This window comes from Grus americana, chromosome Z, assembly GCF_028858705.1.
Source record: "Grus americana isolate bGruAme1 chromosome Z, bGruAme1.mat, whole genome shotgun sequence".
NCBI classification, from domain to species: domain Eukaryota; kingdom Metazoa; phylum Chordata; class Aves; order Gruiformes; family Gruidae; genus Grus; species Grus americana.
In genome coordinates this window covers 30554143-30567239 of record NC_072891.1, presented here as the reverse complement: position 1 = coordinate 30567239, position 13097 = coordinate 30554143, and the positions used below count along the sequence as shown (strand labels likewise).

The 13097-nt window shown below is 44.7% G+C and overlaps 1 protein-coding gene across 9 annotated transcripts in view; it reads right to left on the bottom strand.

The window, feature by feature from the left end:
- Window positions 1-10600, bottom strand: part of SMARCA2 (SWI/SNF related, matrix associated, actin dependent regulator of chromatin, subfamily a, member 2) — a 120557-nt gene extending 109957 nt beyond the window's left edge. Inside the window, exons 1-3 of one of the 9 annotated variants that reach the window (XM_054809019.1) lie at window positions 8758-9016; window positions 2292-2359; window positions 67-327 (exon numbers count right to left, since the gene is read on the bottom strand). In XM_054809019.1, the coding sequence (XP_054664994.1) occupies window positions 67-291 (225 nt within the window). In that variant the 5' untranslated portion in view covers window positions 292-327; window positions 2292-2359; window positions 8758-9016. The other 8 variants (XM_054809018.1, XM_054809023.1, XM_054809016.1 and 5 more) reach the window with 8 other exon arrangements.
- Window positions 10601-13097: the final 2497 nt, after the last annotated feature.

The following is a 13097-nucleotide window of genomic DNA, read 5'->3' as shown; positions in this document are numbered from 1 at the left end:
AGTAGTTTTTTCAATCAGTGGAGAGAACTCTAGGAAAAAAAAGGTTCATTTGTAATAAATTATTACCTTATGCATTTGGTGCATGCCTTCCTGTGGATAATCAGTAGGCCCCATTGTTGGCATTGGATGCGGGACACTGGGTGGACCAGGACTTGGCCCCATCATACTGTGAACTGAGCCAGGAGATGGCCCTGGTCCTGGGCTAGGTCCTAGAATCGGTCCAGGTGATGGTCCTGGTCCAGGGGAAGGACCAGGATGAGGCATGGCGCCAGGGTCTGTAGGCGTGGACATCTATTTTCTGTCTCCTTTTCAATTAGCAGAATATCTCTAATAACAAAAACAAAACAAAACAAAAACAAAACCAGAATTTCTATGTGACATTAGAGGCATTGAAAAAAATGTAATAAAATCTACTGGTAAGCGTTACACACAGACACATACACACACAAGTTGTCACCAGTAGAAAATGCTTAAATGATCCTTAATGTTGCACACTAGTTTGGCCATCCTTCTAAAAGCCCACCAGAACGATGAGGATCCTGATAGTTCAGTCAATTTCTGGATGTTTGTATGTTACAGAATAAAGCAACTGGTACGCTATGAGAAACATCTACCAAGGACAATGGTAGTTCAAATGACTTGCTGTCATCAGCTGCATCACATGGGGTCAAGCACAGTACTAGTAAAGGCAGGGAAGATAGCCAGGCACCTCTGTAACACATGTGCATTCAAAAATCTCTCCCTAAACAGATGTGACTGCACTGGAATTTGCACTTATAAAATTCATATTAATGCAGCAAAACAAGTATTAAAAGGATTATTAAGACTATTTTCTGACTTTTTTTTTTTTTAAGTTAAGAGATTAATGTAGGACCTCTTTGGTTATCTCTGTATGCAATTATAGTATCAAATGACACAGACAACAGAAAAGACAATTACTTTGGACTGAAGAGTTATAATTCACTTTAGGGGTTCTGCCAATGTCACAAACCAGAACAGTGCAGCTCAAGTGGCTTAAAAAACAGTAAATGCCCCGAGAACAAATGACAGGCTTTTACAGGCTGGAAAATCAACTATTACTTGTTTTATTTCCATGTTCTTAGTAGAACAAATTGATGCAGGCTACAGGCTTGAAACAATTCTTCAATTTTCCAAGAACTTTTATCAATATTTAATATTTGGAACTTTTTGTTTACTAACGTCAGAGTAGTGTAACGAAGTGATGCAGCTGCCATATTTTTACAAAACTGATGGTCAGTTGCTGCTAACGAGATCAGTCATGTTTCTTGGTATTCCCCACTCCCAACAGCACTGTCTTCATGTGTTTGATCACGCAGCGGTCTCATTATTTGAGTAGTTAAGCCAGCAGAAAAGTAACCCTATATTAAAACAAAATCCAACCAAACCTACTAAACCATCTAGTGACTCAAGTTACTAAACTGACCTTCTGAACAGGCAGATGAGTCCCAGTGCCAGCACAAGGAAGCAAGTAGGATCACCACTTTCAGCAGCAGATGACCATTAGATGGGCTCAGCCTCTTCTCTTTATATACGTTGGGTGTAGTTTTATAGTAAGGTTACCTGTCCATGATTACTTGTCCCATAATAATAATGCCAATACAATGAAAAACTAGTCTTATTTAAAAGCATTCTAATTTGGGACATTACAAGGGAATTACAACATAATGGTATATTACAAGGCCTAAGACGACTCCCTGTCCCAGCCTCTCTCCTTACAGAATTTATCACAGAAGAGTGTTCCACCTTCCACACCTGGGTTTATCTCTATCCATAGTTAGCAGTAATTACTTTCTAACATAAGTGGTGTAACCCTGTTATGACACTGTCTATATAAAGCCTCACTGTAAAACTGCAAATACCCTGGTTTGTAGCCAATTAAGAAACAGAAACTCAAGAAAACCAAAGTACCCTCCCCCAAGGTTCCCAACAAAGTGGAAAGGAGGCCCATCTGCAAGACACGTCAGAAAAAAAGTGGACTGGTGCTTACTGCTAGCAGTAAGGGAATTCAAAGTTACAGAACTGATCATCTTCTTTGATGAGCAAGAGTCTTTACTTATCAGAACCCATACAGAAGACAAAATGCTACTACATCAAGACCATTTTAGCTTACTTACCCCCAATTACCTAATCATTCTGTCAGGATCAAAACCAGCTTAATAACTTTTGCTTATAAATTCTCTTTTGTTATGTTTTAATAGGTACTATTCTCTTCTGATTAAAGGCAACAAATTAGAGCAATGCTTAACTCATTTAAAATAAAATATCCTCACCTGAAATAAGCTACCTTGGGATTCTATTTCCTCGCAAGGTAAAACAGGGAGATGTCTATGAAGCTTCTCTGTTCAAAACAAAACACTGTAGTCACTAATTAGTCCCCTGCTGCCGCACAACATTACCACAAGAGGAATCAAGTTATCAAATGTTCACAACTGTATACACCATGCCATAGCTTTCTATAGGAGGCCCACAGTTTGGCTGATGAAGAGTTTTTATAAGTCAATCATTACATTGCAAAATACAAGACCTGCATTCTCACAGCTGTCTCTCTCTGCCCCTTAAAAGCCAAATTCAGGCCATTTAATAAGGCAGAACCTAACACCACCAACGCTATCGAGAAAAATTTATACAGAACCACAACACAATCAATTACAAAAGTACTATTAGTATACAGTATCCCAAATTATCCTATTTCACAAAAGACTTCTACCTACATCAATGGATTAAAATGGGTATCAAAATCTCCCCCTCTATTCACCTCTATTTCAAATTCAACTTGCAGTTCTCATAAAAATTAACTGGCTCCAGTCTCAGCTCCACAAGTTACACTGTCATTTACATATATAGTAAACAGGTCTTGTATGCAAATTTGTTAAATTTAAAATTATTTTTAATGAGGTAGCAAGTGTCCAACCTCTGAAAAACAGTAACTATCGGAGGGGAATGTTGCACTCCTTGCACCAGATCAAGTCCTTTCATTATCTTTCTGTAAGAGCAGATAAACTCACCCAATCTTACATAAATGTTAATTATCTTAAACAGATACGTATTCAGAGATATTTGTATATCAAAGAACATACTTCTATTAAAAAAAAAAAGTACTTTACAAGATCTGTATCAGGAGAACATAATATATTTGAAAATACTACCTGAACACAAGTAATAAATCCCATCCAAAGATACTCATGGACATAAAGAGACAAAGCAATTTTCTCTGGCAACAGTAGTCCACAAAATTAAAAAAACAGCCACTGCCATACACCAGAAGACATTATACATGGCTCTCCAAACTAAGGGTCAACTGTTCACAGATCAGAACTGCTAAAAAGCTTATGATTTAACACGTTTCAAAAACTCATTTTATATTTACTAAGACTGAGACTGTATAAAAAACTCTCAGAAATTAGGCACCCTGTTCTCATTAAATTCAGTAATTCCTCTAGGCCCTTATAAAAGTCTCATTAAAGTCAAAGCAAAAATCTACAAAGAGACTGGTCCAACAGGTGGACCAGTGGCCAGGCTCCATCCAGACAACACTGGTATTACTTTGGGTAAATTCTGGTGCCTATAAAGAAATAAGCAAAACGAAGCCAACTCCCTGCCAAAGCCAGTGTTGACCCATTTGTTTGGACTGCTTTTCAATGAGTAGTGCCTGTTAGAATTACAAAGTGAGGGGGAGGAAGGAGAAAAAACAGTAAATGCTTCTAACAAATTATAAAGACTTTAATAAAATGGAAAAAAAAAATCCAGCTCATTGTCTTAATTGATAGGGCTTTGTCCCAAAATCAGGGCTGCTGGCCCTGATTCTCAAATGCATTACATACTGTCGAATTGTTTCTCAAGTGTCCAATCTTAAAATTTCCTCAAAACCCTCATGGGAGTAGTATTATTCATATGACTTCAAATAAGACACATCTCTTCTTCAACTGTAATCCCTTATTGCTTCTTAGGTGTATTTACATCAACATCACCAAATCTGTTCTGTGAACAGCCCGAAATGGAACTACTGGGGATTGAATTAGTTGTGGTGTATCACACAGTTCTTCCTGTAGTCTCAGAGAATTTCTCCACCTCTGCTGGACACACCAGAGTAGAGACAGAGAGGAAAAAAAATCTATCAGTGTCAAGGTAACTTCAGCCAGATACAAATACAAGAAGAGCAACAAAACCAAGAGCTGAAGCTGCAGAGACAGGCTTAGGATCTCTGCTCAACTATTTCTAGATCAAATTGTTTACAACAGTGAGTATCTACATTTCAAAGAATGTGGGGGGATATTCCCTAAGCATAAATGTTTCTGCACTATCACTTCATATGCACCTAGAAGGTTTTGCTGATGTAGCTAATTTATTGTACAATACGGTCTCCATCAGTTCACTGTTTCAGGACCCACAGCAACCAAGCACATCCCACATATTTTGGTATACACCTGCTACCAACCCAAAGGTTACAAAGGCACAGATTTCCTTCACATGAAGAATGTATGCAATATTAGTAGATCCAAAACTAAACCACAGCAGTTAACAAGCCACCTGCATTACTTTGGAATTCAAGACCAGCTGGACACCCAAAAAGATCTAGAGATTATAGACTGCTTTGATGCAGGACACACACTGAGTCTAAGAACAGATGAAGCAGTATTTATAATTCTTTTAGCTGTTTCCCTTCACCTTCCAATATAACTTCTGCCCTTCCATGACTGAGTCAACCTAAATTGAACTTCAGCCAGGACATTTTGGACGGATCCCCTGCCTTGGATAGGTAGTGGAAAGTAAGGAAACTGCACCACTTAGATCTGATGAAAAGGAAATGTGGACCCATGCAACAGTCACATGCACACTGCAAAGCAGACTGTAACTTTGCCTTCACAGAAAAATAATTACAATCTACTTCTCCCCACACATCACCAACTGAAGTCATGATTCACAGGTGGCTTTGAAAAGACATACTGTGAAATTGTGACACACTACAGGCTAAAGGAGTTATCTTTATTACACTGCTACAGAAAACATGAAATAATACTGTCAGTGATTCGTAGTATTGGCTTAATCTGCTAGCCATAATCAAATGAAAATGTTCAAAGTTTAAGAACTTATTAATAATGACAACAGTTCATCATAATGAAAGCAAATAACTTACAATACTTCGAAGCAAATCAGTGTTTTGTACAGTACAACCCCACAGGACACTCGGCATTAACATTTTTCAGGATTTAACTATGGTAATTTCATCAAACAATGATTCAATCAATAAACAGGTTTACATGAAACAACAATGTATCAGTAAGGAGAAGAATCAAATCTTCAGCTAACATAAATCAGAGTTATTCAGTTCACATAAGCAAAGCCAAACACACTAACAGCTGAGAGATTCTACCTTTGCATACTCACGTATGTAACTTCACTGTAACTTCAAAACATTCTGGAAGGGAATTTGCAGTTTAAACTACAAACTACAGAATCAGAAATGCTACACCTTACTTGCTTATCCAGACACTTAGGCCAGAGACAAAAACCTCTGGACACTGCTTTAGGCACTTGTCTAGCTGCCTACCAAAGACTGTCTGCATGCAGCCCAGCAGAGTTAGCAGAATGGGTGGTGTGCTTAAACGAGAAACTTCATTGTGGAATCATGTAGCGTAAGGTTCCCTTCCACATGCAGAGACTACTTTACAATGATATTCCTAATACTACCTGCCTACAACCCTCACAAATATTCTTGTAGAAATTGTTATTCCTACTGTGTAGCTGTTTCAGTTTTTCATAAAGCAACTTCTCAACTACTCTCAACTTACAGCCTACCCTCTTATGAAAAGCTAAAATCAGCACCAAGAAATGACTGGGAGTTCAATGTACAACAGTCAGTCGAAGGCGTCATCGCAAGTCAGAGTTCACACAAGTTAGGCTACACCAGACTTTTCAGTGAAGAGGCTACAGTATAGACACATGATCTGTTCTGATGGCTTTGCTGCAGAAGGCAATAGCCTTCAGGAAAAGAGGAGGGCAGACAGCTGCAGTCAGAAGTTTAATTGCCTTTCAACCCCTTAGCCACAGTCACAGCAGACAATGCCCACGATCAAGCCCATGTTTGCTCTATATGTAGATTCCACTGCACATTTCGGGCACAAAAAAACTGACTCATGACAGCACTGACTGGTTACGGATTAAGTTTCCACACCATGACCTTTACTACAGGTATTAATCACAGTTGTTGAACATCATCTTCACATTAGATTCCGAAAAACAAAAGCCAGAATGAGAGATAGGCAGAAGGAAAGGAATTTGCCATATTACTGACAGGCTTTGCTTTCACTAAAAAGGGGAAGAAGAGGAGGAAGAAAGGAGAGGACTGTTTCAAATACAAGTTACTTACGGTAAAATATCGGTGAAGATACAAAAAAAAAGTATTGTTTCTGTAACAACAAAGTTATTTTTAACATTATTGCCAAAGGTCCCAGCTCTAAATGATCCACCTGGGTTCTCAAACCCTGTGGTGATACATAGGAAATATTCTCTACCAAGTGGAGACAAACAGGAAAATGTTTACACCTAAGTGTCAGAAACAAATAAAACAATTTTCAGTATTAGTCTTCTTATTCTACTATATTTGCAAACTACCAAAGCTGTGTCTAAGTAAGCCTTACTTCTTTCCCTTATTCATCCTTATTTTATCTTGCCAATAAGGCATAAGCTTTTCTCTGCTGCCATTTTCACTACAAGTGATCTTTATGTCATAACGTTGCTGCCATTTTCATGACAAGTGATCTTTATATCATAGCGCTGTGTTTACTACTCCACTAGAGGATCAAGCAAATAAAAAAATAAACAGATCAAGTTCAAAAGAGGTGAAGGTCCAGGAAACACTCTTTATACATAGAGAACTTCAATTGCAGCAGAAAAGACAAAAAATATAATAGTGATTTTAATGAGTAATTTGCAAAAATATTCCGTCATATGAAGAATGAAAAGTCTCCTTCTGAAAAGGATAACTAGTTCACAGCAATATTACTAATCAGGACCATGAAAATTGGAAGTAAAAGTGCAGACATTTTTTAAAGTTGCTGCTGTGCACATTCTGACCTTAACTTCAAAAGTCCAACAAAAATTGAGAAAATACATCTGCAGATATTAATTTCATGCAGACCTTTGTCAAGAATATATTTAATATAAGAATGGTAGCTGGAGCTTTTTCTCTTGTCAATTTTCAAGCCTCAGGTGTTGGTGAAAGCATTTTTCAAACTTGACAAGAAACACTCACAGACCACTTCAGAAATGAACAAAAGAAAAGATCTAAGACTGCTTTGAACACACTCTTCTGGCACATGTTCTATGAACCACCACAGAAATATCAGTCCCAAAGCTGAGACATAACTCATGAGAGAAATACTGTATTTAATGAAGCTTTAGCCTCACCTCTGTCAAGTCCACATATGCTGCATGATACACTTAACTTTAGATTTATTTTTAAATGCTCATTATCCATACAATCTCTTTGCTTTCTATTACTGATCTATATGGGCATAAAAATCTGCCTCCAATCCTACCCTTCTGGTACACCACTTTTTTCCTTAGAATAACAAAAGGACAAAAGAAACAAAGTCAAAGACAGTAATAGGGCAATTAGGTTCCCAAAGAGAAAGCGTGCCTTTATTTGCACAACAATGCTAACTTACACAGAAGAGACTGCCCCACGCGGAACATGTAACTGGTATACTACTAAAGGAATTAAATTCTGGTACAATGTTTATTGTCTGGGTCTTACAGACTGTGGTTAAAACCAAGTAACAGTGAAGAAATCTAAAGGAAAACAGAAAAGAATGTAAGCATAACAATGCCCTGTCATAGATCCCATATATTTTTTTACAGAATACTTAAAATAGTAAAAGTAAAAAAAAAAATTAAAATTTAAAATCTTTACAGCTTAAATTCTTCAGTTGGTTATTTACTTACCTGTCTAAAACATTCATCAAGAGACATCTTAAAAAGAACAGCGTTAACCTGAAGTTTGGAAAGTCTGAATATCAAAGACAAGCAGCACATACCAAGGCAAACCAACTTCGGTGCGACCCATGTAGTCATGCTGACACTTAACTGCTCTATTTACTTGACCATAACGCACACTTAGAGGAAAAAAAAAAAAACCAACCCCAACCAACAATCAGTGAACTGTAACTTCAGTTGAGTTTAGAAGAGCTGTAACTTTTCCAGCCGTGTGCAGTTTGTTGTTCCACCATCATACGTTGGGGGGGGGGGGGAGGAAGGGGGGGGAAGGAGGAGACAAAATAAAAAACTCCGTTTCCCCCCCGCACCACGGACATAATGAAACTCAGCCGTGGGGGACAGAGGGCACCCTGTGTTCGCGTGGGCACAGAGACGGGCGCACGCCAAGGCGCACCGGCGGGGGTTCGGCTGCGGGCCGCCCCCTCCCTCCGCGGCAGCGCTCTCCTCGGCAGCGCCGCGCGGGTCTTCCGGCCCTGCCGAGCGGCCCGTAGGCCTCGGCGCCCCACCGCCTGCCGCCTCCCTCCCGGGCCTCGCCCCGCCAATGCGCCGGTGCGGGCGCGCACAACCAGCAGGGCCCTATTCTCCCCCTCCGGCCTTTCTGGAAAGTTTTACCCCGACCGACAGGCTCTAAAACGTCCGTGCCCGGAGATCCTGCCCCAGTGCCTCCTGCCTCCTTCCCCCTCCCCTCCACGAAGCAATGGCTGCGTTGGTCCCGGCGACGGCCCACGCAGGGCCCCGTACCTCGACGGCGGCAGTGGGGGCTCGGCGGCGGCAGGCGGGCGAGCAGCCGGGGCATGCCTCAGCACTGGGCTGGGCCCGTCTCCCCGCCGCTCCTTCGCTCCGCCACCATGTCACGCCGACCAAACATGTCTGTGCGCCTGTGTGTGGCGGCAGTGACTTCCTGATCCTCCGCCACCGCCGCTCGAACAGGCAGAGGGACGGGAAAGGCCATCCCCCGCCGCCACCGACGCTTGCCACCGCCTCCCACTCCCCCGCGGAGACCGGGGGACGGGCTCCGCTGCCCTCCTGCCCCGCCCGGGAGCTAGCTGCAGCAGCGGCTCGCTGCCTGCCCCCGCCTCCGGCAGGGGAAGAGAACTTTTCCAGCTGCCGACCACCGCCGTCCCCCTTGCTCCCGACGGGGCGGACGAGCCGCGTCTACCTGAGCATTGGCATGGGCATGCATCCTCGCTCCCGCCCGACCCGATCAAAAAAAAAGAAATTTCCGCGCACACCGGAAATAAAATGCTTTTTGCTTGGAAGGCGATTACAAAATTGCAAGCGCATGTTTTGTCCTACTCCGCTTCGCCGACTGCTGCAAGGCGGGGGGCGGGGGGGGGAAGGCATGATTTCTGCAGGGAAAACGGGGAGGGGGGGAGACAAGATATTTTGGGAAGTAAATCGCGACACCTTTAGAGCAGGAGTGACTGCACAGTTAAAAACAGAGACTGAAAAGCAACAGGACCTGCAGCCTGTCGGGCGATGTCCCAGCCCCCACCTCTTCCCCCCTCCCCGGTGTGTGTAGTGCTTGTGACAGGCATGCAGGGAGATTATCCGGATCATGGCATCCCTGGCTCTGCCGGGTAATGCCGCTACTCTCACAGGCAAGACCGCTCCTCCACGCACCATCTTTCTCCCTGCTCATGCCTCCCCACTTCCCTTTCCTCGGCTGGGTCTACGCGAGCGTGTGCCACAGCGGAGAAACAACCCCACCGCAACACACTCTCCCACCGCCGGACACCGTAAACTTCACCCTGCAACCTCCGGCAGCCGCCGAAACGCAGCCCACCAGGCGACCCACACCAGGTGGGGCAGCAGGCGAGGCCGCCCCCGGCCCGCCGAGCTGCCCCGGGGAACGGGGGGGGGGGGGGGGAGGCTGTCGTTCCCCCGGATCTATTTCTCTCCCGGTCGCGTCGCCCGGAGCCTGTGACACGCTCGCTTGGTGGCAAGACCAAGGGGTGCTACGACCTGGTTGGTGTAGCCGTGCAGCCCGCCGGCCCCGCCGGTGTAAAACGACAGCCGCCCCGCCACACACCGCGGCACGGAGGCTACAGACGCGCGGGCACGGCGCCCCGCCGCTCCCCCGTCCCTCCCGCGGGTGCCGCTGACTCACAAGTCAGCCACCAGCGACGCCTTGGGGGTTTTTTCCGTCACACCCTCCCACCCCGGAGATTTGCATCGTTATTATTCCAGAAATACCGGATCAAAACTTTCTTCTCTCCACCCACTGGGCGATATAAATATTTGGGAGGGCTGGGAGCCGGAGAAGGTGGGGAGAGGAAGCAGGTGGCACGACGGCGCCCGGGGCCAGCGGGGATGTGCCTGGAGAAGGGGAGGGAAGGTGGGCACGGTGCGTGCCGGCGCGATCACTAACAATAAAGGACGGCGCCGGCACCGCCGTGCCAGGGACGGGGAGCGGGGCGGGGGGCGGACCGAGTTGTAAGTTACATTTACCTTCCGCCGTGCTGGATGTCGCTCCTCTCCCCCTCGGTGAGTCACCCGAGTCCGGAACCGGAGCGAGGGACTAGATTATGAACATGACTTCATTGATGACAGCCATTCCCTCCTCTTCCTAAACTCCTGCCCCTCCTCCGGCCTCCTCCCACCGCCTCCCCTCACCGACGCCACCGCTCAGAAGCGACGCTTCCATTGGCCCGCAGGCGAGGGAGTGCCCGCCCCCTGCGCAGAAAGGGCGGTCCTATTGGCGTCGACTAACTGTCGCTCAATCGGGAGGTTGGGGAGGGGAGGTGTGCAGGAGCGTGGCGGGCGGAGGGTGTTGTGCGAGCGAGCGTGTGCGCGCACGCCCAGGGCCCAGCTGGTGCGCCCGCCGTGCAACGGCGGGGCAGCCTGGGTTGCCGTTCGAGGTTTTTTCGCGCCCCCCCCTCGCCCCTCCCCAGCTCGGATGTGCTGAGGGGAGAGCGCGACGGGAGTGCCGTCCGTGAGGGAGCGGCGGCGGTACTCGCGGGTGTACTTTGAGGAGAGGTGAAGAACGTGCTGGAATTCCGTCGTGCCGCTGCTCCAGCCTGCCGGGGCGAGCCCGCCGCCGCTAGGGAGGGGAGGGCGGGGAGGAGCCAGCCTGACGGGCGTTAGGGTTTCCTGTACCTGGCAGTTGGGTCGGAGGGGGGTTGTCCCCCTGCTTTTTAAAAAACGGGGGGGGGGGGGAGAAGGCATGGAAGGGCGCTGTCATTCGTCCCGAAACTTACGCCCCGTGCCTGGTCTGCGATGGCAGACGATGCCCTTGTGAGGAGAGGAGTCTGCTGAGAACATTCCAGCTCAACCGGCCTGTCAGTCAGGCGGGCTCTGGCTCCCACGAGGAGGCACCGCCGGGGCTGGCGGGCGGTTATTTACCACATACCCTTTCGGAAGGCCTGGCTGCTGCTCGTCGCGGGTCCGGAGGCGGCTGTTAGAGAAGTCGCCAGATATAATAAGGCTGTGTGAAGAGCAGAGGTGGATCTTATGTTTCTTAGGGATAGGAAGGGTAAATAGTGCAATTATGTTTGTTCCCTCTTGTTTGCTCCCCTCCTTTTAGCTTTTTAGTAGTTGGTTTGGAAGTACACTTTTCAACTCTGCATGCTGGTGCTGTATTTTTTTTTATGCTGTAGATCTTTTACCTGATCTGCAGACAAGCACAGCAGAGCTCTCTCCTTGTTTGCAGAAGCTGTAGCTGTTTAGTGTAACGAACGACAAAGTAGTTCATTAAAGTAATGGGCCAGACAGTGTGAGGGGATTTTTTGAATAGTCAAAAAAAAATCCAAACGACCATATGTGGTGTTATTTGTGATTATCTTTTTTTATCTTGTCATATGGGAGGTATTTGCCATTCTGAAGCTAGTGTAACTCTGTTACTGTGGGTGTCACTTTGTGCTACGGGGTAAAAATGCTAAAGAGGAACTTCAGTATTAAAATCAGTAGCTACTGCAGGTGCTCAGGTGACAGTGTTTAACGTGAAGTTCCTCTGCTGTGGCCAGGTGGAGTAGTTAAGGACCTGAAGCATGGCTGGGAGCAACGAATGCATCTTGTGGTCATTAAGTGACAGCTATTGTTTACGTGGTGTTTAGCTTGGGACTTTTTTACTGGTCGAATAGGAGCAATAATCACCAAGTTACAATGCTGACTATACAGTGCTAACTACTACTGTTTCTGTAGTTTTCCAAGGTGATATTGTTAGCTTCATCTTATTTGTTATGCAAAGTGACTACCAAAATGCCGAAAGATGAGTGTGTAAGAATTAGTGGAACTGGACAGCACTAAGTATCCAAAAATAAATTAAAAATCAAAAGGCTATGTTCTTAGTTCACTATTGTCTGTGTGAAAAATATTTACTTGGGAACAAAATCAAAGAAGTGGAAACATTCAAATCTGTGTATACAAAATAGCCAATATCATTATGTAAAACTTTTGATCCACAAGTAATTTATAATTTTGGTTTTTGTTTTGTCTAAAACTGAGTTGCAACCCAATGTCTTAGAGATAAAAGAGTGTAGTTAACATTCTTGGAAAATGATGATAATAGAAATAAAAGGGGTAAAGGGATTTTTCCTTTTTTCATACTGTACTGTAACGCTCATTAGGCATTCTTTTTTTTTTTTTTCCTCCATTCCCCAGAGTAGATCTTATGGCCCTTTGCCTATTCTCTCTCCAGAAGAAAAAACAAGCCTTAAATAATGGAGGGGGAGCTTCCTTGCAAGACAGCTCAGCTGCTCGTTGGACTCAGCAGCACTCAAACCATTCTAAACCAGGCCAAACCATTCTTTTTGGTAGAAAGCATACAGGGAAGAAAAAAAGAATATAAAGTTAACCTTTCAGGCAAAAGAAGAAATGTTCACTCGACTTTGGGATAAATTCATCTATGTTTAGTTAATGATTCTGCTTATTTTGGGAAGGCTGCAGCAGCCAATTTCATTTTGGGACAACAAAAACTCCAGTTGAATGGGCATGTTGCTGATGTCAATCTGAAGGCTCTTTGCATGTTGATGAAGTATCATTTAATCTCATTGTAACCTGTACTGAGGTTTTTGTCAAGGCAAGCATGTTCAACTGATGTGAAAATCTTTACTGAAGGTGGTACGGTCAAGAAGAGTTTA